General features: G+C 57.4%; 4 protein-coding genes across 4 annotated transcripts; all 4 read right to left on the bottom strand.

Moving 5' to 3' along the window:
* Nucleotides 1-38: 38 nt before the first annotated feature.
* Nucleotides 39-3,464, bottom strand: LBRM_33_2470 (hypothetical protein, unknown function; the record flags this gene model as incomplete). The annotated part of the gene is made up of 1 exon (XM_001567965.2): nucleotides 39-3,464. The coding sequence occupies one exon, from the start codon at nucleotides 3,462-3,464 to the stop codon at nucleotides 39-41; it is 3,426 nt and encodes a 1,141-aa protein (XP_001568015.2).
* A 4,419-nt stretch (nucleotides 3,465-7,883) lies between these two features.
* LBRM_33_2460 (conserved hypothetical protein) lies at nucleotides 7,884-12,131 on the bottom strand (the record flags this gene model as incomplete). The annotated part of the gene is made up of 1 exon (XM_001567964.1): nucleotides 7,884-12,131. The coding sequence occupies one exon, from the start codon at nucleotides 12,129-12,131 to the stop codon at nucleotides 7,884-7,886; it is 4,248 nt and encodes a 1,415-aa protein (XP_001568014.1).
* A 5,278-nt stretch (nucleotides 12,132-17,409) lies between these two features.
* Nucleotides 17,410-21,816, bottom strand: LBRM_33_2450 (conserved hypothetical protein; the record flags this gene model as incomplete). Its single annotated transcript, XM_001567963.2, has 1 exon — nucleotides 17,410-21,816. The coding sequence occupies one exon, from the start codon at nucleotides 21,814-21,816 to the stop codon at nucleotides 17,410-17,412; it is 4,407 nt and encodes a 1,468-aa protein (XP_001568013.1).
* Nucleotides 21,817-23,088: 1,272 nt separating this feature from the next.
* LBRM_33_2440 (conserved hypothetical protein) lies at nucleotides 23,089-23,694 on the bottom strand (the record flags this gene model as incomplete). The annotated part of the gene is made up of 1 exon (XM_001567962.1): nucleotides 23,089-23,694. The coding sequence occupies one exon, from the start codon at nucleotides 23,692-23,694 to the stop codon at nucleotides 23,089-23,091; it is 606 nt and encodes a 201-aa protein (XP_001568012.1).
* Nucleotides 23,695-27,329: the final 3,635 nt, after the last annotated feature.

Below are 27,329 nucleotides of genomic sequence, written 5' to 3'. Positions count from 1 at the left end.
GTCACCAAGAGGGAGAGAGATGGGCTTTAAAAAAACAGCTATTCATGCGTCATGATCCGCAGGAGGCCGTCGATGAACTCGTCCATCAGCGTCTGCCACGCGTTCCTCTCGCTCCCCAGCGGAGCCAAATACGTCTTCTCCGTCGGGAACGCCATCTTATGAAGCAAAGAAGAGTCGCCTGTCACGGACTCTACGAGCTGCTGCGAGAAGCCGCTCGCGGCACCGTCGATGTGGACCGTCCACGGTGCCGAAGGTGGCGATGGTGCAGCCTGCAACGGCAGTGAAAAGGCGCTACAAAGGGCTGCACCTTGTCCCTCACCAAAGATTTGCGGATCAGGTGCGTGCCGGCCACTAGCATTGAACTCATTTTTCCCGAGCGGAGACCGAAGCAGCGATCGTGCCAGCCCTGCGCTCCGCCTCTCGTGATAGCTCGCGCAGGCGTCATCTTCGCCTAGCAAGTTCTCCATTGCCCACGCACGACGGTGTTCGCTGCACAGTCGGTGCCGTGAGGATGACGTGCTCTCGCGCCAGAGGGATTCTGTGTCCGCCTGCTTGGCCTCCTCCTCGCCGACCACCGACAGGAGCGGGCCTATTGATGAATCATGTGAGCCTACAGCGGGAATGCGGGAGAGCGCGCTGTCCACGGGTGCAAGAACAACGGATGCGCCGCCACCATGGGTAAGTGGCATAATTGGGGGCGAGGAGGACCGCGAGCCAGAACGCTGAACTGATTCTGGACTGAGTGCAGCCTGCAGCACCGAATCCTGCGAGGCACATGCTGCCACTGGAGACAAAGATGCTCGCTGCTCTTGAAAGTAACGATCAGCCCACCGTTGGAACACGTCTGGCGGAGGACACTCCCCTGTGAGCAGAAAGCGCAGATCCTCCTCCTCGTAGTAAAGGCTGCGTATACAGGCTAGCAGCCTGCCTTCGAGCCCTACACAAGGTGAAGAAGGTGGCAGTGCTGATTGCGGCGAGGCGGTTCGTTGATTAGGATCCGATGAGCACATAGAAGTTGTGGGCCCCTCTGGCGCAGCCTCATGACAGCTGTAGCGGATGAAGTCATTCTGTTCGGGCTCTCCCTCCACTACGTTGCCGAGCGCCGCATCTTCCACCGAGTCAAACTTGTCCTCGCCGCTGAGCCAGCGCACTTCCTCGACACCAACGAGCGCGACTTGGTCGTGAGGCACACTGTCTTTGCTGCGGCAGTTAGAGAGACGAGACAGTGCGCCTCCAGAGGGAGACGGCGAGGTGGACAGCGAGAAGCTCCTCAGCCGCTTCTCCTCATCATCCTCATCATGAGCTTCCACTGAGATAGGGGTGAGCAGACACAACAAGGGACGCAAACCCGCGGAGGGTATTCGCTGTAGGCGCTGCGTGGACTGTGGCATAGCAGTGAGGCTGCGCGCCTCTCCTGGAAGCGCAGGGAGAGAAAGCTGAGCTGAGTGCGCACTCACGAGATCCTTGTCAGTCGCGTCCGAGCAGACAGCGCTGTATATGGAGGTATCTGGGAGACGACGATGATGCTGTTGCGAGTCGACCAGTCTATAGGCAGCGCGCTCCCTGCATATAATGTGGTGCAATTGCACACCCGCATCTAGCGCAAGCCCCTCGCGGGCAGCGGCCTCCTCTCGCTGAAGGAGGTCGCAGCGCGGCGCGGCGAGAAATAACTGCTGTTGCTGCACTTCCTCGGCGCAGGGGCAACATGAAGAAGAGTGGCTAAAGCGCCACCCATCCTGCGTGCGACCGTGCGTCCGCCACGCATGCACTGCCGACAGAGATACCTGACGCGATGATGGCGACGGCGATGGCACAGCGCCAGAGTGAGAGAGCGGGATAGTCTGCAAGAGGTGGTGTGACAGAGACGGTACGGCCGAGGCAAACGACCAGCCCTCACTATGGGCGTTGTCAGCATCGTGGACACGCTCCAGTACGAGCCCGCCTACGCCACCGTGAGCAACAGCATGAACAGCGTGTGGAGATAAACTCGCGGAAATGCAGGCGAGGGAATCATCTGAGGTCAGCGGCAGCGCCTCGAAGTTGCGCAACGACTCCTCTGGCGGCGAACCACTGCGTAGCAACACAGGGGGCATGACGGTTGCGTTTCTCTTGGAGAGCAGCACGTCACACGGCGACGTCCGCTGTCGGAGCTGCGACGACCCCACCGATGCGTGCCTGAGCGGCGAGGTCACCTGGTGTGTTGCGGCGGGGAGGTCATGCAAAGGGGTGACGAGGTGCACAGAGTCGACGTGAGGCCCCGTGGTCGGGGCTTCGAATGACGTGCCCTTCTGCCTGAAGGCAGCTGAGGTAGATGCACAGCCCACCATTATGCCAGCTTGAAAGGTGTTCTCACTGCACGCTTGCTTCGAACTTGGTAGTGGTGAAGAACAGCGGGTGCACCCACCAACCGCCTCACTTTGTGTTGTACTACAGAGCAGAGCCTGTCGCACTCGCTGACCCAACGGCTGTAGCTGCTGCTCTTGTGGAGTAGTTGAGGAGCAACCGATTCCTTGACGGTGGTAGTGCTTCGCACTGCTTGAATCAGCAGAGAGGGATATGGCAAGCGAAGACGGCGCAGCGAAGGCACAGTCTGGTCGGGCGTTTCTCACTTGATCACGCTCATCACCACCCCGCGTGGGAAGAGAGCTCGATACGGCCAGGCCGCCTTTGCCCAGGACATTGGTGGATCGCGTTTGCATCCTTTCCCTTGCCGTCGCCACCGTGGTAGAGATGCCACAGTGCTGATACGCCTCCGAAGGTGTCCCAGCGACTGAATGGTATAGCGACGTGAGCAACGGCGCGTGTGGCTTACAAGCGCCACAAGCACCCATGTGAGCCACTGCTGCATATACACGCGTCTCAGCCTGGATTAAGCCTGTCGAGGAGGAGGAGGATGCCCCTGCTGGTCGCCAGTTGTGAGGACGAGGACAATGGCTGTGGGTTATGTGGCAAGCGTGTCGTCGCGTGCCTTCGTCATGGTGGGCACCTTCGCAGTGCCGACTGCCGGGGTGTAGCGGCTGCCTCGCCGCTGTAGTGGCTGCTAAGCCATGGTTAGTCCTAGCTGAAGCCTGAATCAGAAGAGGCTCGGCCAAGTGCGAGGAGCGATGACGTGCTGCTGGAGAAGCCCGAGGCGACAATGGCGGTGGCGTCGACGGAGGAGGAACTACGGCAGCAGCGCTGGTGAAATAGTCAGATGGTACTGCCCGCCGAGATGAACGATGGTCAGCCGACACAGGTCGCAGCGGTGATGACAGCGAAGACGGCGGTGTCACTGCTGAGGGTGCGAACAGAAACGCAGTGGTGCGGGTGTACGACACCACACGTGGAAAATCTCTTCGGCAGACATTCTTGTCGACATCAGGCCTGCCGTGATGCCTCGAAGCGCTGGGGCCACTGCTAGCGATTGTGGGAATGGATGGAGGGGTCGCGATTACCCCTTGAAAGGTATCGAGCCACGAGGGCATACATACCAGCTCCGTCACGAGGTGGAGCCAGGCAGTGGTGAGGAGCGGACGAGTATCTGCGTGTGGCAGCTGATGGGGTACAGGGGAAAAGAGGGGGCAGCGGTTTCGCCCTGAAGTGACTCAAAGCTCAACATGCCCAGAAGGCGTGCACGGCGAAGTGGGGGAGGGGGGCATCGCTCACAAATAAAAGAGAAAAGATAAGGTGGAGCGTGTAAAGTGGATGCACGTAGAGGAAGAAAAACAGAGCCGTCACTCGTTAGGCCTGGCGCATGACAATGGACAAGGGAGACTTTGAGAGGGGGATGCGTGTGAAGCACAAGACAAAGCCAACACAGGTGTGAGAAGGGATGCGATGGTCTCCGCCTAGGCAAGCCTTGATTGGTGCCGTGCCCCCAGTGCAAAGGTTGCAGAGGCACGCGCAGCAGCACACGCCTGTCAGTCCATCACGGCCATCAATTCCTTCGAGGTGATCAACAAGGGAGTAAAGAAGAGCCCCAAGTAACATGAAATCTGCGAGTGCGCTTACTTGTTCCCTCTCTCAACGCGCGCGTACCCGGTGACAAGCATCTCTCATCACCTTATCGCAGCTCCTTTTGCCTTCGCCTGGTCTCTGCTGCCTCGCCGACAGCATTCCCTGCTTTTTTTGGGGGGGGAGGCTCTTCAGGTGCGAGAAAGGCACCGTCCCTCTCTCTCTTAGGCCTCTGACACGCGCAAAAATTGCACTTCTTCTCCGCCTCACGGTTGCCGTGTTGCTCTTGCTGAATTGTCTTATGCGCTTTTTTTTCTCTCGTTTTCGCGGACGTTATATGGTGAAAAAGAGGTTAATAACATAATGAAGAACAGTGAGCATAGATTGAGGGAAAGGGGGGGGGGAATAAATAGTGCTGGCTCTTGGACAGCAGAGGCCTTGTCGGGTCAGCACCGTACCCCGATGCATAGAGGCACAGAATTTGTGACGATTGACGGAAACAGGCGGGGGAGAAGGGGGGCGGGTGTAGGTGCATGTGTAGGTCAACGCTCCCAGTCGCCCCCTCTATGATGTCAGGATTCGAAGCAAAATATATATACATGAAGGAGAGGGAATCTGAGAAAATAGAAGAACATTTTCGCGTCTCTGAAGAGAAGCCCTCCGCCAAGCAACGATGCTAACCGTGTCGACAACTTCCGGTAAACCTACATCATGAGAAATGCACGCACATTAGTCTTTTGAAGAGTAAAACAAAAAGAGAGAAGACCAGCGAAGCAATGCTCTCCTCTACATATGTGTGTGTGTGGGTGTGGGTGTGTGTGTGTGTGTCGCTCACTCTCGAGTTCTCCCTTCTCCCTTTTCCTCTGGTGGGTGCCTCCCATCAACTCTCCTTTTTGCACAAGTGACACACTGCAGCGCAGCGATGGCCTCATCACGGCGCTGTGATGGTCTTCGTGACTCGATAGGCGAGTCAAAGAACTGAAACAAACAAATAAACAGAGTTAGCGTCAAGCACAGAAAGAGAGAGAGAGAGAGAGATCATGGCTGAAACGAAAGGTACGGCAGCGGGCCGCCGACAACAACAGGAGAGAGAAAAATGAGGGAAAGGGGCTTGATTGGCGAGAAGGAGGTGGGGGGGAACGGAAAAAGGGTGGACACTCACGAATCAGAATTTGGAAAACGAGAAACGCACGCACGCACATGAAAAGAGAGGGTGGCACATGAATGCACATGGCAGCAAGAGAGGAGGAACATAAGCCTCGATCGAGGCTGCAAAATAATAAAAAAAGAGTACACGTACAGACATGTGTGTGGGTGTGTCTGAATCGGCGCACGCGACACAGGTCGACCCTTTTCACTGGAAGCACTTCATTCAGCACAGCACCAGCCTCAGACCTGCCCGCCGACGCCAAGAGTCCGCACAGCCGTATACCCGAGGGACGGCTGTTTGGCTTCCCCACAAGAAGTGGGGCACCAGAGCCTGGTACCGCGTGCTGAGGTGGCTAACACCATTAGGATCGAGACACAGAGAAGACAGAAAAGCACGAGAAAAAAAAAAAGCAGCGGTGGACAAGAGAGAGGAGAACTATCACAGTGACATTTTGGCGCGCACAGAACAAATAAGGAGGGCGAAAAGAGAAACATCAAAGAGTGAGAAAGCAAAACACCAGAACACACAGAGAGAGACAGATGGAGAGAGAGCGCGCGCGCGCACACGAGACACAAGACACGAGACACGATAGCTGCAGAAGGCCGCTTCCTTTTGTTCGTTTCGGTTTGTTTGCTTTAGAGCGCGCAAAAGGAAGGCCAAAATACGGAGAAGAGAAGACGTCTCATCCGCCATCGAACGCTCAAGTCCGGAGTCCATGGCAAACAAACAAGCACAATGACGCATCCGCACGGCGGTGACTCGCTGGTGAGCACGGCAGGACGAGTGTTTCACTTGCCCGCTCGTCGTTATTGTCGTCTGCGCCCACGTCCAACACCCCTCCCTGTTGCTTCGACTGCATTGATGAGGAGTGGGAACCGTGGAAAGAGCAACGAGTGATGATGCCCTCATACGCACGCACACTTTTGACCAACTCCGCCGGAGGCTGTGTTGAGCTTTGATACCGCCTATCGACAAAGGAAGAAGCAGGGATGGTAACCAGGGAAGCACGCTGCGGGCGCAAGCGCACGTAAGGCTGCTTTTTTTTTTTTCAAAGCAGCGCGACTGAAGAGGAAATTCGGTTTAATTGCTCAGCGTGTGTTTGCCCTTCTACTCCGGAAGAACAAGATGGCGAACAATTCGGCGGAGAACAGGAAGAGCAGCGCACGTCACCGTGGAAGAGAGTTCAACGCGCAGCGGTACACGCGATAGAAACCCTATGCAGGTGGACAGGAATGCAGTGCAGAGGAAAGCATGAAGGCGTGCGTGTATTGGGGGTAAGCAAGGCGCTCCAGTGCCACGATGAAACTCAACCATCACTGCCACCTCCTGTTGAGCCCTCAAGGACCTCGAGGAAAAGGCAAGAGGCACGGAAGCAAGATATAACCCACAGGCGAGCGCTAGAGCGCGCACAAACGTGAGGAAGCTATAAGAGAAAAGCGCGCCTCCACTGCAAAACAGAACAATTTCGACACGTACCGACCTCAGCTCATGCCCAGGCACGAGCGTACACACACACACACACACACACACACACACACGGTAAACCCGGCCTCGACCAGATGAGATAAAGGCCAACAGGAGGGAGAAGAAAGCCGCCAAACATAAAAAGAAGAGAGCGGCAGCAGCGGCAGCGGCGGTGGGGACGCAACAAGACAACGAAGATGAATGAGGCAGACCATACAGGCGTACTGGAGCATAGGAGCACACGCACATGCCTGCATTTCTCTTGGTGAGTGCCAAGTGCGCGCGTGAACGAGAGAGAGAGATGGATGACCGCGGTGTGCATGCAGTCGTAATGCAGATGATGAAAACTAATAATCAGCACGAAGAGAGAGGGTGAGGGTGAGTACACGACAGTGATGGCAAGGAAGAGGGGGGCACCTTAAGAAGAAAATCAGGAACACACAGAGAGAGGCACACACATAAAAAAAAAAAAAACGGGCCTACGTGGAGTAGTTATGGTGTAATGGAATAGGACGACGACAAGAGAGAGAACGCGCGCGTGTAAAGAGGGATGAGCGCGCATGAGGGAGCAGAAGAGCGGGTAGTGGAAAGAGTAGACAGCAACCCCGACAGCGTGCAAACCCCCAGCTCCTTCTCCTCCCTTGCTACCCATTTCTACACGATAACGAAGAGAACAAAAAAAAAAGGGAAGAAAACTGGATAGCTCTATGAGGCGGCATATTCGTCATACGCGCACACACATATACACGCGCACAGAGAGAATCAGCACGGTGTGAACGAGAAGGGAAAAAAAAAATAATAATAATAATAAAACAAAGGAAACGCACCTGTAAACACCCTCTCCCTCCCTCCTCATCCTTTCTCTCTCTCTCACTCTCTCTCTCTCGCTCTCTTTTCCGCGTCGTATCGGCTTCGGAAACCCCATCAGTGGCGTCATAAAGGTGAAAGGGGGAATAGCGCGAGGGCAAAGACATCGGCCTATTCACAGGCCTGTACAGAAAAAGCACATAAAGGAGGGAGGGGAAACACAAGGGAAGAGTAACGAAGAAGCAAGAAAAAAAAAACACCCACGCACATACGCACTAGAGCTCACCGCCATTTCTATGGTGCTCAAAAACATTCCGAGAGAGAGAGAGAACCGAAGTACCGCCGAGTACTTCGATGGAAATGATGGCCTAGGAGAGAGAGCAAAGTGATCACAATCGCTGCCTCCCCCCTCCCTTCTCCCTCCCTTTGCCACTCCTCGCTGATTCCTCAGCGACAGTATGTACACACTAACTCACTAAAACACAAAACGAAAAAAAGGGACGAGGGAGGCCGTGTGTTTGCTCGCCCTTCATCGGAGACACTCCATCTGCTGCTGCCATCCAGACTGAAACAGCAGTCCGCCCAGAGACGACACAACGCAGGCCGGCTGCACATCTGTGGAGATCTTCCACACCTTTACCTTTGCTCGCGATCCGTCGCGTGTTGGTGACATGACAATGCGCGAATCACTCTCTGTGGGGCGTATAAGCACAGAGACGTGGTCCTGCTGCGGGGCCATGGACCCGCAAACAGCGCTCTCACCTTCGCCAACGCCCACCTCCCCTCGCACGCGCAGACGCACAGGATAATGGTCGTCTGTGTGACTCATTACTGCAAGGCCGTCAGTGGGGCACACCTCGAGAAGAAACAGATAGCCGTTCTTCTCTTCGCTTGTACGTGTACGCTGTTGCGGCAGATGCGCCGCGCCTGCGTCCGTCGGATTAGCGCGGCGGGCCGTGGGGCGAAGAGTGTCCGAACGAGGCCACAGCGCCTCCGCCGCTGCGACCGCCAGCGAGGGGCGGCGCCCTGCAATGGAGGGGGAGCGAAAACTGACTACTGGAGAAACAGACGTAGTGCTAGTCGCAGTAGTTGAGGTGAAGCGCAAGGCCGGGGATGTGAAGGGGCTGCTCAATGGTAGCCCTGTTAGGACATCCGCTGGAACTTGCGGAGAAAGCGGCTGAGTATAGCCAGCAGGCGAGAGTGCACCAGGCAAGACCGGCTGTACGACCTCCCCCGCACCGCCTGTGCCGATAATGATCTGCGTCGTTCCAGGGAGCACTGCTAACATGTGCACCGGGTAGCCGAGGGTGCAGGAGGCTACGGTCGTCTGCGTTACGACGCGAAACACGCGAATGTCCGTCTTTGTCCGTAATACCGACGGTGGTGGGCTTTGGCCCTCCGCCACCTCCGTCGGCTCCTGCCACGCAGTGGCAAACACGAGGCTTGGCGCTGGTGTGTGGCGGGGACAGGTGCTGTCCAGGGTGGTGATGAGCTTCGAAGAAGCGCTCCCAATCCCGAGCTCGTCATCGCCGACGAGGGAAACAAGAGAAAAGGCGTCAGGATCGTCTTCATCGGTGTCCGAGATAAAAGCCTGCTTCTCTGCCGTCGATCGAGCGTGACGCGATGGCATCAGTGATTCGTAGTCACAGTGCATCCACGCAAAGCAACGTATCGGTTGGACAGCATCACTCACCACGACTAGAGGGCTAGCACCGTCACTGTGTTCAAGCATGGCATGGAAGTTGCAACTGCTGCTCTCACGAGACGGAGTGCCGGCTGATGTGACGGTGAAGGGGAAGTGAGACGGCAGCCGCGACAACGACGACGACGACGACGGTGTGTCCGACACGCGAGGCAGTTGTGCTATGCGGTAGACCAGCAGCCTCGTCTGCGTTCCAACAGCGAGGTAGCTTTGGCTGCTCGTCACCTCTAGGTTGTATACGGGCTCCCCGACATTCACAGCGTAGTGAAACTTCGGCGCCGGCGTGGGGACCCCAGACGCCGACTGCAACGGCGTCGACGACCTCGTTGCCGGGAAAGCCCCGGCGAGTCGAAGAGGTCGCCCAAAGCGATGTACAGGCATGCATGGGTTCAGACTGGCCGGAAGAGATGCCATGGCACGATCTAGACATGCGCTTCGCTCACGACAGGGCCTTGCCTCACTGGCGTATTGCTGCTCTACCGCGGTGACAACGGGTGTTGAGGACGGCACGGTGTCGGAGGGGACACTACATAGAAAGCTTGTCTGACGCAAGTCGTAGCGAGCCAAGTGACCAGACTGATCTCCAATGTACAACCAGTGATCCATCACGCGCAGGACGGAAACTGTGCTGTCTCGCACGGCAGGCCAACCATGCACCGTAGCGGTACTCACGTTGACCTCCGAGACTTCATTGCTGTCACCAACACGATTTGCGCGTCGCAGAACACCATACTGCGCTAGTCGCACTGTATGCGTGCTGTGCGCATGCCCCTGTACAGTATCAAGAGCAACAGGCGTGGCATCAGGGGCCGTCGGCGGGCACCTGGTGTAGCCGTACACAAAGACGTCGCCTGCCCTTGAGCCGAAGGCGGCGTAGACAACCACTGGCGGTGACGCCTCGGGGGTGCCGGCTGCGATCGAGACCGCTTCCCACTGCGCAAGCGACAGCCGCTCTGTCGTGGCCACTGCAGTCACCTCCAGCTCGCCGTTACGCAGCATCCACGTAGGCGGCGCACGCTCAGGCGGAAACAGCCGGAACGGGTGCGTCTTGCCCACGCACCACACTTCCGTAGGCTGCGCGACAAGTATGCCGAAGCAACCCCAGTATAGCGGACGGTGTCGCGCATCCGTTGATACCTCGCCGGCGGTGAGCGCCCGAATGAACTGAAATGTGTCACGACTGTTACGCTGAGGCTGCTGCGGCTGACTGTGCGTACGCAAGTGTTGGGCGCCAGTGCTGTCGCGATGACGGCGACTCCCACTGAGATGGTGCGCCGTCGGAAGCGTCGTGGGTAGCATCACCTCGGCTGGCGAGACGGTGGGCCGGCGGACAGACGAGCAGGTCATTAAGACGTCACCTGAGGCAGCTGCAGACGAGCCTGTGACGGACGCGCTGCGTATCGAGTTATCTGTGTGTCGAACAGGTGTAAACAGGTTCTGCGGTGTTGCAATCTGACACATCATGGCCAAGGAGAAAAGTGTCGAACGAGAGGCACCGCGGTGGCGGACGGCATGAGACTGCAAGGAAGCACCAGTAGTCGCTCGCGTTCGCCAGGGTCCTGACGACAACGACCACGCTGGAGTCGGGGAGCCCACTGAGGACAACGCTACTGGGGTGGTGCAGCTCCCTTCAATAACGCGGTCAACAGGGGTGAACAGAAACGATGCTGAGGTCTTTTCTTGCTCGTCATCGGCGTCATCTTCATTGCCACAGCAGGGGATAGGGACCACAAGCGAGCGATGCACTGGCGCTGGTGGCGGAGGCGTGTCACAGCTTACGCGTTGCGCCGTGCTGCTTGGCAGGATTAGCGGGGTGGTGACGACGTCGAGACGGTCCAGCTCACCCGTTGCCGATGATGCGCTCGGGGAGTTGCGCGGTGTAAAGAAATGCGCCTCGGGAGGATCCATGACCACAACAGGATCACTGTGCGCCGACCACGGCGAGTGCGAGTAAGCCGAGGCTGCTGCAACACAGGCACCGACGCAGGTGCGCTGTGCTCGCTGCACTGCATGCAGGAAGCGCGCTGCGTCGCCTTCTTCGGCGGCTGACAAGCCAAGAACGACGGCTCCACAAGCCTCTTCGGCCTCACACCTTGAGTTGTTCTCGTCACGCGCCGACGGAAGCCGAAATGCCGTCTGCGTTGATCGTGACCACACTGGGGGTGCCCGCTGAAAATAGGAAAACGGCGCCTCTGCGTGCGAAAGATGCTCACTGCTGCATGATGTGCTCTTGGGCCCCGCAACATCGACCACACGCGCAACGTTGTGCGGCGCGTGCCTCGATGGCTGCCACAGACAGGTAGCAGCTGCGGCATCTTCTCTCCGGTGCCCCTTCTCCTTAGCCTGCGGGACTGCGGATCGCAACTCCTCACTTATCAGTGCGGTCGGCCATCCTCCTGGGGCTACTGCGCTATCCAGAACGGAAGCCGTCTCTTGTGGTCCACCATGGGCAGTGGTGGATGACGGAGCGTTGTGGTCTGGCAAGTCTATGCGGCGTGTCGTTGCTGCCTCCATGACGCTTACATCCGGCGTTGCTCGACGACTTGCCCGATTTATCCTCGTTGGTGTGCGCATGGGAAACGACAAAACGCTCGACGGACGCCTCGCCTCTGATCCGCTCAGCAGCGCACTTGTGAGGAAGCGTTGATAGCGATCGTTGTCGTAGGATGTACTGTGATAATGTGGCGTGTGCTGTTGAGACGATCGACTAAGAGATGAGCGGCGAGCCGGCGTGAGCTCCTGCGAGAGCGTCGCTGCTGTGGTTGTCGAGGATCCCGCGGCCATGGACCACAGCACGGGGGTGGCCAACATGTCGCGCGGACACATGGATGGTGACGACAGCTGATTGGCATGTTGAGAGGGCAAGCACGCACCAGGAACAGCGACATGGAGTGCCGAGAAAACCTTTTTGTTGGCGACTCCAACGTAACGCGTATCGGCGCCATCGTGAGACTCGAAAAAGTCCTCGATATTGGCACCGGCTCCTCCGTGCTCTTCCTCTTCGTCCACCACAGGGGCTGCAGCGCCGCGCGGCGTCAGGATCCGATCGGCAGCGACGCTGGTGACCCGAAGCATTTGTGAGCGGTTTTACGTCTGCTGTGTTCTGCAAGTGCCAGAGAGAAAGAACACACAGCGTTGGCTCAACACTAACGCACACAGAGAAAAAAAAAAGGGGGAAAGAGGGTGGCCGCGTTGGTCGCACACTCGAGTGAGGGTGTGAAAAACAAGCAAGACGCCCACACACTCGCAGAGATAGGGGAAGAGGAGGAGGAGGCGCACACACACACACGGGCGCACAGAGAGACAAATAGAGAGAGAGAGCAAGCCAAGGAGAGACGAGGCACGCGCTGGCAACTGCACTGTCGAGAAATTCCACCAAAAAGGCGCACGCTAAACAATCCTTCGAAAAGATAACGAAGAAAATCTCTATGAGAACGGAGGAGGACCGGTTCAATGCGGTAGCCTCAAAGTGCTCGGCCTGCGGTGCGGCTTGTCGTGTTATATGGAGGCGTCTCTCTCTCTCTCCAGAGATGGATGGGCAATGCAAGGGTAGCAGGGACACCGTTTGCGCGTGTGCGTATACGTGGGTGCGCAGAAGCACGACGCACTGTAAGGAGGGAAAGAAAGAGAAATGCGGAAAGAATGATAACGAGAGAAAGCAGCATTTAAAGATGAAGCGTACCTGTCGAGCTCCCCCCGCCAGGAGGAGTGTATGGGGGTAGTGAAAGGAAAGGAAGAAAAACTGCGTGGTGGCAATGCGGTCCCTCTTCGCTGCTGCCTGTTGCGCTGCCCTAATCGAGTGCCGTACAAATCGCACAGGTGAGTAAGCAAAACACGCGTACACGCAAAAATGAGCAGTAGAAGAAAACAGAGAAGGCTAAGGTATTCAATAAACACCAGCCTAGCCTCTCTAAATGTGGGAGAGGAGAAATGACGTTGAGTGATATAAATCAGCGACCAAAAAAAAAAAACTCAGATGCCGCAAAGTCAAAGGAGAGAAGTTGGAGGATAACGGGTGTGTGTGTGAGAGAGAGAGAGAGATGAGATCGACTTTCTACACCATGTGTTGAGAGCGTGCTCTGCGATGGTATGCTTGGATGCCAAGCGGGATAAGTCCTCCACAACCTCTGTTCTGAGAAACTCAAATCAACGCGGGTGAGAGTAAGGACGGAAGTTGCACGCGACACCCCCATCCCTCGAGCTGATTAGGAACTCTATTTAATATGTGATACTTGCCTGCTTAGCGTGCATATGACCACGTATGGGGCAAGTGACCCACACCTCCGTCAACCTATCCAGTCTCACCAGGTCCGATCTTTCTCGAGCCTCCCGAGTCGCTCGTGGGCTATTTGCCGAGCCACGGCCCGCGTCACTAGTTTACAGTCCAAGGAGGGGGCACGCCGTGAGTGAGGTGTAGACAAGTTAGTGTGGCCCCTAAAAAGAAAAAGTATGACGAAAGGGTATAGAGCAAGGAAAAAGGACTGCCTTCACACCAGCTGAGAGTACTGCGTGTGTGTTTGTGTGTGGGGAGGGGGGGGGGGGGGGGGGGCCGCTTGGATCATCCGATTGCAGGCAATGGACAATGGAAAAGCATTTTGGGTCGTAGCGTGTGTGCAAAAGTTCTGTTCTTCCGTATCACACGTGACTTAACTAGACAAGGAAAAGGAAACTACGCGTCCAAATCAACCCGTGCATCGGACACAAGGCCGGCCTCAAGGCGTCCGCTAGTCTGTGTCGCGAGGGGACGTATTGGAGGCTCGCTCTGTATGGGGGTAATCGCTGTCAGACCGAGGTGGAGTTCATGGCTGAGGGTGAAGGCACGCGCTTATCCCTTACACACTCCAGAAAGCGTGGGTTTGTTGCCCACGAGAGGATATGTGCAGGATCTGAGAGAGACTGCGTCGCGAAAGGAGCCAAACACTTGGGTAGCTGCACGTGTTTCAGCCGCGTCCCCTATCGATCGCCAACCACCCCGACCAGAGAGTGACGAATCTGTCTAAACGTTACATACCTGCCCTCGTCGGCTGCGCAACACCAACTCGGCGTGAGCAATGGTCGGTCGCGCGCGAAAATCAGTTCTTCATCTGGCGCAACGCCGAAGGGCTCAGCTGTACCTTTATGCTCGAGTGCGATGCGCCATCGGCTCAGCTCTGCCCCGACCCTTCGGGCTCCCTTCAAATGCTCCCAATGCCGATGAACGGGAATCGCCAGCGCGCGCAGCGAACCACAGTTTCCCCACGAAGGCCTTTAGCTGTGCCACAACGAATTGGAGGAAATCGGCTGAATTCGTCTCTCGGGGACGCCCTTGAGGGCCTTTGGACCCACAGCCACACATCGTGTGCGGAGGTCAAAGTGAACGCCCACAAAGGTGCAAACTTGTGCGCACACCGTCTCCCTCTCGTGTTCAGCGTGGACCGCGATGGCACCACCGCCCCTTCCCCTGCGATTTGCAGGTTGTCGGTCCATGCGAGGACTGTTGTCTGTGAAGAAGCCCACCTATACATCCGTGCAGACGGGACCACCCTCACGGGCGGCCGACGAGTGCGCGGGCATTATCTAGGGACTAATGCGCAGCCCCATTCGGCAGCGCTCGCATCTCGTAGCACGAGCCGGTCCCGTCGCGGAATGGAAATCGAGCGCGGAGGTGCCGCGGCAGTTGTGCCTGGGGAAGCAAACACGTCAAGTCGAACGTCTCCCCCAACCCGTCGGCAGGCTCTGCCAGGGAGCCTCTGGTAGCGGCATGTGGGGCAGACAGCCGGCGTTCTGTAATGCAGCATTGAGGCAGCGGGGCCACACAATAAAACGCAGTCGCGGGGCAGCAGACTTCTCCTCCAGCACTCTGAAAGCCGAGCGCAGCGAGTCCACCATCTCTGTATCGTCGATCGTTTTTTCGTCCACACCTACGGCCACCAACGACGCTGCCCACCGCTGAGTAAAAGGCATGAGTGAGGAGCTGTGGGTGCCGCCTTTACATCAGCCCCCAGGCTAGCCACACACTGCTGCACCCCCGCTCGCCTGCAGCGTCGTATCGGAGCGCAACGCAACGCTGTCATCCTTCAGGCGTGCGGAGGAGTGAAACATTCATCCGCAGGCACCGGTACGGGTGTGAGAGCGCTAAGCAGCAGTGTGGATGTCTGGCCCTTGGGGAAGGAGGGAAAGGGGGGCATCAGTACGCTTTCGTCGAAGAAGGAGCTACCTGGCCACGAGTCGCCCACCAAAGGAGCTTTGGGAGACAAGAAGACCCGAGATTCCTCGCCAACAGCATCTTCTGGTGAGCATATCGAACGGCTGTGCCCTGAATCACTCGCTGTGCGGGGGAGGGGGAAGCGTCGAATCACGGCGTCGCGCTTGCAGATCGCGTTGTCTGGTATTCGGGCCAAGATGGTATCCATCGCTCCAGCCCTGATGCAGTACACGTGAAAACCGCAAACCATCAGCGGAAGGTTGATCCTCCTGTGCTGGGAAGAGAAAGAGCGGCGTTTGCCGGGTAGAGACCTCCCACAACAGCCGTCGCAGGTGCACTTGGATCTCCCATCTCCACTCGCCGAAGTCGATCACTAGCCCGTCGAGAAAAACAAGTAGAAACAACTTGGCCGTCATCCTGATGATGTTGTCCTACCTGGACGCAGCCTTCCACATGATTCGGTACACTGCGCAGAGGAGTGGAGACACGACCCCCTCCCCCCACAACGATGTCGCTCAGAGACTCGCTGGGGATGGATAGGGCCTGCTGCGCGGTTCGAGGTCCCCTCGCTCCTTTGATCACTGCATCCAGCAATTTGAGGTAGTGGACCGGCTGTCCAAGCTTGGAGGACACGCTGAGATGATGGTGCAGGTATGTGTGCTTAGCAGACGGGGTAGCCTGCAGACTGACCACAAAGGCCGCGGCAGTCTCTTGATCAACAGGGCGGCAGCGGAGCTCGACCAAGAAGGCAACGACCACGATAACCAACACTGTGCATGGTAAAAGGAACGAATACAACAACCACAATGACAACAGGAGAGGGGATACTTGCCAATGCAGACGCGTGTGAGCACCAACGCTACAGCTACGCTATGCAATGAGTCAGCACGTCTTTGTTGGACCCATTTTTTCTCTTGAGTGGGAGGGGGGAGGGCAGTCTGTGTGGTTGTGAAACTCTACTCGGAGCAGCAGTCCGCTCATGAAGCCCTCGCTCTCTCCTCTCACGTTTTCGATAATGTCGGGTAGACGAGAATGTGCGTGCAGAGTAAAACCCGCATAGGCTGTGGAGCGACTCAGTAGGAAGAAGGTCAGAGCGAAAAAAAAAGGAGGGTGGGAGAGAAAAAGCGCAAGAGCGAAGAGGCGCATGTTGCTCATCAGAACTACAGGAGCTGGTCTCAAGTGCACTCGAGACGGTCCCCCGTTTCCTAAAGCGTTCTACTCTGACACCGCGCAGAAATGCTTCCTCTCTTTCACCGATGTGTGTTCAGGTGAACTACTCTCGCAGAGCGAGCGCATGAGTCGCGCACGATGAGGAAAAGAAAGAGACCCGTTGGCATGAGCGCAGATACACAGACGTACGCACAAGGGAGACTCGTCGTCATCCTTCCTTCGCGATTAATGTTGGGGTGCGCCTCCTCTCTCCGTGCAGCGCCTCTGTGATTGCCCGTACGTTATGCTTTTTTTTTTTGGGGGGGGGGGGGGGGGGGGCATTTGCTCTGCTGTTGTTGTTCCCTCTTCATTGACGCGCTGCGCGTGAATGGGTGGCGTATCCCTTGTTGACTTCTGCTTGCCCTTTTCTGCTTCGCCATTCCTGCGGCGCTGGTGTAGGCAAAGCGCGCCAGCTGGACCGCCACCACGTCCCAATGCCGCACCGTACGAAACGGTCCGCCGCGCACACGTTCACACAGCACAGAAGACGGGCAGCGAGCCCAAAAAAAAGAAGGCGAACAAGCAAAGGGGGGAGGGACGAAGCGGTGTTCCATTTTGAAAGCTGAAAAAGTGGGGCAGATCCAAGATAAAAACAAAGGTGGCCCACCCCCAACTGCATTTTCCTCATGTTGTTGGTTTGCTGGTTTGCTGGGGGGGGGGGCCTTCGAGAACAGTGAAAGAGTGAAAGGGGGTGGAGAGTAAGGCGTACGCCGCGCCTCCCTCCAATCCCCCCCTCCTTTCTGTCATCGAGGTAGTTTCTGTACATCATCACAAACACCAAACAAGGCGGCACAGAGACGAGAGAGAGATGGGGTGTCATCGAATCACATAGAAATAGAGATGATGGATTTTACTTGTAGAGGCGACCCATCAACGGGAGCAGCTGCGCAGTGCCCTCACTCAACGTTGAGCAGTGCACACAGAGAAACAAGGGGCAAGGGTAGACATAGAAGGCGCGGCCTAAGACGCGTCGCTGTTGAGGTTCCAGGCATTAATGCCGCCGCCGTTCACCTCTCGCCACCGCGACGACGGCGGCGGCGGCTTCAGCGAGTACTTCTCTGGACGTATCTGCCGCTGCAACCTTGCAGAGTCAGTGGGGAAGGGCAGCACAAACGGCGCCTCGCTATCGGAATGGGTGCTACTAAGGGGGAAAAGACGATGCGGCGGAGCGCGCGGCACGTCGCCCTCCTTGTTCGGTGCCGTACGCATCAGAGATTGGTTTTGCAACGACTTCTGCCGTATCATCTTCGCCTGTGTTGAGTGTGCTGCCTCCTTGGCAAGCCGCGCATTGCGCCGCTCCTTCGCCAGCACGAGTGCTGCGGTAAGAGGAGGGGAAGAGTCAGTGGAAGAAAAGACTGACGTCGCAGGAACAGCTGCGGCAGAGGCGGGAAGTACTGCCTTGGCAAGGGTTGGTGCGTTGTCGTGTGCCGTTGTAGCTAGTCTGGTGTCCAGTCCTGACGAAGGAGACAGCGCTAATAGTGCTGCAGTACGACTGCTGGAGCTTCCAGGAAGCGGCGCGGCTGCCGCTGTGCTTCGGCTCTCTCGCAAGTCAGCGGTAAGCAGCAGTTCCTCATCGAGCAGATGCACCTCGGGGGAGGAGGGGGCGTAGCCGGAGAGAGGTCTCACCAAGGATGGCAACGTGGGTGTCACGGTCGCTGCCAGGTTCGCTGTGATGCCTGTCGATGGGAGGCCGGAGCTTGCGCAGGCGGTGCCACTGTCCACCTCCGCGGTATTAGGAAAAGATTCGTTCGCAGCTTGGCGCTGCTGCAGGTGCATGGCGCGGACACGCACGATTGCAGCGGCCTCGTCGGCCGGCTGAAACACGCACGGTAGGCTACGAAGGTAGCGGTTCATAGGTGCCCCGCTGTAGACACTCTGCGCAACTGCAGCCGCGCTAGCTACCACCTTCCCATGAGCGACAGCGTCAGAGTTTCCTGGCTGCGGCACAACGTGATGATACGACTTCGAAAGGGGAAGAGGTGCCACCGTCATGTAATAGATGGGATCGCAACGTGCGTGGCCGTGTCGGTGGCATGCTTGCCAGCCCTCCCGTATCACCGCCTCTTCGTCCGAGAGGGGGATCGCCATGGGCACAAGATAGGTGGGATGCAGTGCCGCAGTCGCTGAAACAGATGCCAGCACGGATGGCGTGGCCGAAGAGACGTCGGCAGTGGTAGTCACTGCGGTGGGCCTTATTGGCGCTGGGAACAAAATGCGTGTCATGGGTAGCAACGACCGTTGAGTGTCCGCCTCTCCCCGCATGCCGACCGCCGCATTACCAGCGGAGTCGTCGGCGGCCTTCAGCACGTTGCGGCCTGCTTGATCGCCGACGTAGTAGTCTCCGCTTGCATGATCCTGAAAAAGATATACGGGCCCGGCACGCCGACCAAGCGGACGGCCCAGCTGCACTCCCCGGCAGTAATCCATAACGGCCACAAACGGTGTGATGCGAGCCACCATCGCAGGCGACTCCGCGTCTCCGTTGCCTCCCCCGACACCCTTGCTTGTTGCCATTGACGCTGAGGCAAGCGAAGCGGCAGAGATGGCAGAGCTGCCCAGCATGATACACCCTCCAGACTCAGCGACACAGTTGCCAACTGCGCCTCGTGCCCCCGCCATCCCAATCGGAAGGTACATCAACTCTTCACGAGAGTGGCTATCATAGGCACCCCTCTGCTGCTGCTGCTGCTGATCGTTCGCGTCCAGTATAGTGTCATTTAAGTAGGGAGAACTCCACAGCTGATCCGCTGGATTCAAGGTGCCCTTGACGCGAAGCTGTCCCGGCGACCCCTCGGTCGCGATCCTCCGCGCCACCTCCCACGCGAGCAAGTCCTCGGAGTCCTCCAACTGGTAACGGCTACAGTGCAAGTCGAGCAGTTTCTGAAGCTCGGCAATGTGCTGCGACGTCCCCCTCAGCCGCTGCTGCGTTCGTGTGCGGAGCTGCTGCAGCGCACGAGTCCTTAGCACCCCCTCGGACGACGAGAAATACAGATGCGGCGCCTCTGCCTCCGGGTCAGCGGCGCCACCTGCGGCTCGCTCTCTCATGAAAGCGACAGGGTCCTTTTCGAGCCCCTGCAGCAACGATGCCTGCACCACCTTTAGTCGCCTCTGGTCACATGCGCGGCGCATGCGCAGGCCTGCCAGCTCGCGCAGCAAGTCCGCAGCTGTTTGCCCGTCCGCCCCACTGGCAGGAGCCGTGCGCCAGCCCTCCCGCAGTCGGTGATGTGTTGCCAAGGGCCCAGACACGCTGTCTCCGTCCACGCTGCCATCGCGAAAGTAGAAGAAGGAAGCGTTGCCGCTGTCTCCGGACAGCAGGTGCGGGGAGCGACACCTGTGGTGGTTGCCATCGCCGTGTCGGCTCGAGGCTGCGGTGCGTCGGCCCTTCCTCCCCACAGGACGCCCGCCACCGGTGGCGTTCTCCTCGAACGCATAGAGCTGCTGCACCCGCGTCGCGCGAATCGCAGCGGCGATCTCTTGAAGCTCGCCGAAGATCCTCTGTGCGTCTGAAGTGACGGGGTGCGCACTCCAGTAGGAAAGACCAAGGTCAGCGCGGTAGTAGTTGACCTCCTCGGCAGCGTTCGTAGGGGCATCCGACATGCTGCACGTCGCCTTCACTGAAGCCGCCTTTCCCAGCCGCTGATTCATGGAAGCCATGGCTGAAGCCTGTGTCTGCGCTTGAAGGGCCACGCCTGGCTTCAGGCGCCACTTTCTGCGAAGCAAGTGCGGCACCGTCGGCCCCTGACTCGACTCCGGGTAGGGCACCAACGGGAGCGATGGCGTGCCTAGCTGCAAAACTGGCGTCGAGGATGGAGATGGTTGGCCGTTTGGTGTTGCCGCTGAACTGGCAGGAGTAAAAAAGGACGCAACTGTTTCAGCCGCCGCAACCGGCAGCGCACCGCTGGACAGGAGCTCTATTATGCTCTGTGCTTGCACATCACGAGTCACCACCGACAAGGTGTGCCGAGTCTGCTGCGCAAACGTGTTGAGGAAGTCGAGAAGTGCATCGGTACGACTCTGCAATATCAAGAGTGCGCGCTGAATCAGCTGTACTTGGTCTGCGTGCTCTCGCTGCATGGCCTCGACCGCCTGCCGCAGCTTGTCCAGCTCGATGTGAAACTTGTGTTGGATAGGTTCCAGTGCAAGGTGCAACAACCAGTAGAACCCACTGGCTTTCTCCCTCTCGTGCAAAAGTGCCGTAGCGCCGGAGGAGTCGCCGAGGTGCGCGGTAAGGCTGCTGACGCCGCTGCTGTCGAGAAGGTGCATCTCAGAGATGAGGCGAGTGCGCGCAGGTATTGGAGAGTGGCGCTGCCACGCGCCCCCACGCTCGGGGGCATTCATCGCATCCGCAAAACGCTGGACCCAGACGCCAGCCTTGCCGTTGAGAAGGCGAATGTACTCTTCGTAATCAAAGATTGCGTCAACGCTCTCAGGCCCCGGTGTGTTGAATACCTCCAACGGTGTATTTTTCGGCATCGTCACAGCGCGCGGTGGTGCCAGCACTGGCGCACGAGAAGCGGCATTGACCGGGAAGGTGATGCGGGTATCGCGGGCTTTTCGCCTCAGGCGTGGAGTCTCGGCCCACCGCTTGGCATCTACGAGTGCAGCCGGCGCAGAGCCGGCTAGACTCATTTGCACATGGGGGTCAGCAGCACACTCCTCCCTGCAAGGACTGATGGGAGTGGAAACCTGCTGACGGACAAAGTCCTCACCTGCGTCCGAGTCCTCGCCCAATGAGCCGCACGGCGGGGCCGTGAGCGTAGAAGGCGACGGACTACTCACTGGCTCGTCCTGCCTTGTGGCAGTGCTTGGGTTGAAGGGAAACTGCTGCAGTTGAGACTCCATTGTGGGGATAACCGAGGCAGTACAGCTACCAAGGTGGGGTGTGAAGTTCATGGTGTGCACTCGCCGAGTGCGAAGGTGTCGCTGAAGATCGTCTATGCGGTGACGCAGTACCAGGACCTCCCTAAAGTAACTATGCAGCATGTAGTCGTGCGCCTTCTTGAGGTCGGACAGCACCTCCTTCACCTCCGCCACACGTTTGTCGGCTTGGTCTGCGGCGGCCTTCAAGTCGGCGTTGTCCTGTTCGAGCTTTATACAGTGGTGCTCCATGGCGTGCATGTCCGACGCCGAAAGTGCTGTCTTGAAGGCATCCTCCACGATGTTATTCACGAGTTCCCGGCACACCTGCTCTGGGGATTCGGTGAGGTCCTTCAAGAAGGGCACGGCCGTGTGCTCGTAGCTCTTCCGGAGAAGACTGCTGAGAATGCGCTGAATGTCGGTTCGCACCTGCGGATGCACGCGATGTAGTGTAAGAAGCGATCGGATGTCGCGCGTCGCGCTCTCCACACACAAAGCAAAGGCGCCCATAATGACAGGAACGTCTTTGGGAAAAGAAAGGGAAAACGTGAGTGTCGGCTTGCACCGCAGATGCTCTATCGATCGGGTGCTGGGCGACTAGGGAAAAGAACGAGCAGTAGACTCGCTCAGAGCCCGCCAACCGCAAGTAGAAACTAGGAAGGAAACGAGCAAGACCGCGTCCAGGTACCAACGGCGCGCCGATGCCGGCAGCGGCTCGCTGTCGCGCAAAAAAGGGGGCCACTGAGAAAAAGAAAAGAAAATGCTGAGCCGCCCTTTTCTCGTCCACGGTGGGTGCGTGTACAGAAGAGGCGTGTCGCTAAGGTGCAAAAAAACGAGAGAGGAGGAGGGAGAATGAGACGGATGAGCCCTTGCGGGGTGAAAGGTGGTCGTCTCCTTTACCGACGATGCTCTATGCGCCGAGCAAAATGTACAGGAGAGAGACGCACGTGCTCATCATGGAAGACGGGTGCGGTGGAGAAGGGAGGAACAGGTGATGAGTGCGCGCACGTCAGCAGAAGACAAACGTGCGTGTACACGGGTATAAAACGAGAGAGAGGAAGGTGAAAGGCTGGCAGAGAAGAAGCGCGGGCAGCAAAGATGGCGCCAGCCAACGCACTCACCTTCATGGAGGAAGGAAGAGAACGCGCGTCAATATCATGGGCATCAGGGTTAAGGGCATAGCACCTGAGCATCACGATGGTGCAACACGTCTGAGGCCATCGTACGTTGTCGTATCCCCAGAAAAAAAGAAGGAAAAAGGGGGAAATAAATCAGAAAGGCAGTGAGAAGGCAGCACGCTCGCCCATCACAGCTCCGATAGGAATGCAACGCTACGAGCTTTATTCCCGCCGCTCAATCCGAAACTTGTGGTGTGTTAAGACCTCGCACAAGACATGTGCATGTGGGTAGCTGATGTTTTACGTTGCTTCCCCACTCTGTGAGAGTTGTTCTATCGATCTTCATACACCAATAAAGCAAAAAGAAAAAACGAACCCTTTCGCGTGCGTACATCACAGCACTACCAGCACCTTCAGCGTCGCTGTTGCTCTCAACAGCATGAACGCTGCGCAGGCGCCACGCGTCGATGCGCGTACGCAGGTACGCAAGCGCAGGCAAAGCGCAGTATAGAGTTTTACTTGTCTGGTGCGCACTGGAGAGCAACGAGGAAATTCAGCATGAGAAAAGATGACAGGCGTACCTTTGACTACTTCACCCTTCCTCCTCCTCCTCCTCTTGTCCCCGACCTTCCAACCACACAGAGAGAGAGAGAGAAGTCGCCCCTCACATCTTCGACCGCTGAGCACAACACCACATGTCCAGACCCTTCTGGAATGTCCCCTCTGTCATTCCATTGGGGCAGTAGTAGGCCGTCACACCAATGCGAGATACGTGCTGCGCGTTATCTGTTTGGTTGTCGAAGAAGAGCATCTGCGCGTACTCGGACACGCTCGGGTCGATTTTGTTCACCTTTTGGAGGATCGCCTCATGCTGCCTCGCTTTGTTTGCTTTGTAGATCTCGATGCGGTCACCAAATAGGTCGTGCATTGGCACTGTCTTTCCCGCACAGTCCGTGAAGGTAAACTTTCCAAGCAGCTCCCGTGCCCAGCTAGGCACATCGCAAGTCGAGGAGATGGCGAGGTATGTGTTTGCCCACTTCGAGTCTGTCGCCAGGGTCTGCAAGACGTCGCGAGACTCGCCGATGAGGCGCACCTCCACGCCTGATTTGTCAATCATGCTGTTGAGGTTCTGTTTGTGCGGCTTGAAGGGGGAGCCACCCCACAGCTGGTACATCTCGGGGGTCCAAAGAGTCCCATCGAGGTCGAAGACAATCACTCGCGGCAGCAGCGCGGCAGCATCAGCACCGCCCGTGACAGTGACACTACTCATCCGGCACTCTTGGGGGAATCACAGTGGTGCGAAAAAGAGAAAGAAGGCGGTGACTGTGATTGGGTGAAGAATGACCCTGGGAAGATAATGCCCGTGTGTTTCCTGTTGGTGCATGGGCACCACTCTTCCTCGGGTTGGGGTGTGAAGTGGAAAAGATGCAGAAAAATTACCGAGTCAGAGAGGGCAAACGCTCGAAGATCAACACAGTCATCCCACTCGCACCGCAATGCGGCTCCGCGCTGCGTGCATTCGCTCTCATTTGGGGGTGTTGTTGTTGTTGTTTTCTTTTGCCACGTTCCTTCCGGCAAACGAGACTGCGCTCCTGCATGAGCGCCTCGCTTGTGCGGTCCGTTTCGTTTTGCGGGCTGCGTTGACGATTGCATTGTCGCTGCTCCGGCGCAACAACACGTCTGCCACCCCGGAGGCGCAGTGGAACACAGCGGGAAAAATGATGATTCGCGTGTGTCGTGGGTTTGGCCGGTCACTCTGGATGCTGGGCAAGGCAGTGTGGACGAGGTCCTGTAATGCTTTCGGCTGAACTGTTGCACGCACCCCTTTTGCATGGCGGCTCCGATTCCGTGCGCATTCACACGTGCCTCCACAACCACACAGCGGTGCCACACTCGAGCCGCCAAAGTGGAAACAACCCTGGCTGGTCCGCAGTTGAAGGAGACGCGGCCGCACGTGCCGTGCTGAAGCTCCTACGTCGCGACCAGCTCCTCTTCAGGTCTGATGCGTCGATTTGCCACCTCTTCCACAGCTGGAATCATACAAGGGCCATATATGGCGTAGAGCCGGAGCAGACCATCTCGCAGCGCAGCCGCGCGGGCCGAGAGCACGGCGCCGTTCTTGCACGGCTCAGCAACAACGCAACTCAGCTCTGTCATCTGCTGCTGGGTGCTGGCCCGAGTAGCCCGAACAACTTTTTTATGTCTGACAAGTACTACTGCCGATTCGCCTCTGGAGGCAGAGGAACCGCTTGACATGTATCACCTTCAGGGCTGGCGTTCGCGTGACTGCGGTGTCCTTTGAGTCATGTTGCCCGAAAAGCGGTGCCTTCTCTTTGGCCCTCGCCTCTCTTGCTGGCGCCATCGCGCCTTCGTTGCCGCCCTCACTTCGGTCACTACTTCTGTGAACGCAACTGCCCTCCTCAGCGCGAGCCCTGCTTGCAGGTACAGAGCGCGGGAGGAAAGTGGCCCTTTTCGCACAAGCGACCTAAAGTGTCTCGAGCCACGCCAGTGACTGCAGCATCGCCTGCACTTGGGCATCGCGGACAGCATGCTCATGCTCGAGGTGCAGTTCCAGCGCCTGTACGGCTGTCTCCAGTGAGTCACCGACCACGACTGCCACATCATCAGATGACAATGGCGAGGGAGAAAATCGATCGGTGCTCGACCTCCCATGACTGTGGCGCTGCTGCACTGTCGCGATTGTGTGCCGCTCCAGCACCTCCACGAGAGTTAGGCAATCCAGACGCAGCTGATGAAGAGTTTGCAGCAGCTGGCCCTTGCTCTGCTCGGCCTACACCACGTCATGTCGAAGCTGTTGGACCTGAAATACCTGACTGCATGACTGTCGGGCAGTGATTCACCGCTGCACTTTGGTGTGGCGCCTCTGAGAGCTGCTAGCCTCGACTCCAGCTTTTATATTCTCTCCAGAAGAGCTTCGGGCGCAGGGGAGAAAAGCGATGGAAGCGCTGAGTCAATCCGGCCTTCTTCAACGTAACGATATTGTGGCGCGTCGAGACGGATGGGATCAACTCCTCGACGCCTGACATACTCAGCGAGGCCTGCATCACGTGAAGTCACTGGGTGCGCCAGTCCAGGAAAGGTGGCGGGTGAAGGTGATGGTGAAGGTGGAAGATCAAGACTGAGCGCGACTGCATTATCTGCCAAGGCTGTTTCACACATGTCGCTTGCTACACGAAGACAATCAAGGAACGGCGGGAAGTCGTGGCGCACGCTTGCTTGAGTGCACAGCACCTTCGTCCGCACGACTTCACAGCGGGACGCGGCGTCTTGAAACAAAGCAGGTCAAGATACCGCTTGCTTCGGCTCTGGCAGCGCAGGGAAATCGAGCATTTCGTCACACGTAGAAGTGCGCGACTCATCCACTGTTGAGATGCGGTACTCACAAATCCCCTTCGCAGTCAGTAAGTCCGAGAAAGAGAAAGAGAGAATCAGACTCTGCACTGAAGCGCCACAAATGCGCCAGACTGTTGCACTCATGCACAGACTCACATGCTCAAGAGAAAAGTGCCTAGACGTCCTCCCTTGCTTACCGGTGGGGGAGAGCAGACCCGGTCAGGACCCCGTAACGACTAGCGCCGCCGTGCAATGTGAGGAGGCGCTAGTCGGCATAAAAGAAGAAGAGAACGATGAGACAATACAAGGACACCTCATCATCTCCTTCATACTCCCGGAGGAGCACACAAGTAGTGCTGGTAGCCGCAGTAACTGCAACTCACGCAGAGCTCACAGCGTGCAAACCGAAACAGTAACGAGAAAGTGCGAAAAAAAAAAAGAAAAGCAGCAGCGTACGGTGCATCTACGTGTGCACGTGTGCACCTGCAGCATACGGCTCTGTGCTCCTCTGTGCGTATGTGTCTGCCACCACTAAGGAAAGTCTGCAGGTATGGAAAAAGGGAACCATAGGCGGCGTTTAAGAAGGAGAGGGTGAAGCAAGCAGAACTGGGGTGAGTGAAGTGCACGCGTGTCTATGTTCGGCCTCCACCCAAAGCCTGCACTTACAGAGGGACCTATGCGTCCACGTATGTCTACAGGACAATTCACGTAGCAGAGAAAAATCCGGAGGAGAGACTAGAAATGCCGCAGTTGAGGAGTTGAGTGAAGATGCGAACTTGGGGTGAGGAGCGACAACGTCATCGAAGCCCAGAGACACACACATGCACGCACTAGAACCATCACGCATGGGCTTCGAAAAGTGGGTGAGGGAAAACCCAGTAGACGTGGCGTGGCCTACACCTCCAGCAGTGGTAGACACAAAGCTTTCTGAGAGAAGAGGCGCTGCAGAGAGAATAGACGCCATATAGAGATGGTGGATAGCCGTGCATCGGCGCGGGAGCAGAGCGAGGTAAAAATGAGAGTAACTTGGAGCCAGAAACGGCGCCACTGTCGTCCCCTCCCTCGCCCCTGGCCCTGAGAGTGATGCATCTCTGTGAGATCATCGCCAAGGCACCTTTAACGTCGCTAAGTGTCCCTTTCTCTCTTTCTTTGTTTTTTCCTTTCCATGATCGTTGCTGCTGCTAAATAGTGAGACGTGCGTACGTGTGCGGCTGTGTGTGTGTGTGTGCAGACTATGTCCGCTCCTCGTAAACCAATGTATATAAGAAAGAGCCAATGCCCCTGAAAGCCCTGTGGAGCATGTCTCGTCATCGCGACTCACTTGACACCCACGCGCTCCTTGCACAAGTACAGGAACATACATCAATGCCCGCTCCTACATCGGTGCGCCTTTGCTTCATTTTTTTTTGGGTGCTGGTGGGGGGGAGGGGAGGGGGTGGTCGATCCCGTATGATCGTCGGCATCGACCACCCACGCACTCGAAGCATCGACTCTCTCATTACCTTTTCCTACACACCCGTGACGTGCGAGCGGGTGCAACCCGTACTCCAC

This window comes from Leishmania braziliensis, chromosome 33 (genome assembly GCF_000002845.2).
Source record: "Leishmania braziliensis MHOM/BR/75/M2904 complete genome, chromosome 33".
In the NCBI taxonomy this organism is placed as follows: Eukaryota; Euglenozoa; class Kinetoplastea; order Trypanosomatida; family Trypanosomatidae; genus Leishmania; species Leishmania braziliensis.
The sequence above is the reverse complement of the archived record's forward strand: the minus strand, read 5'-3'. Positions and strand labels throughout refer to the sequence as shown.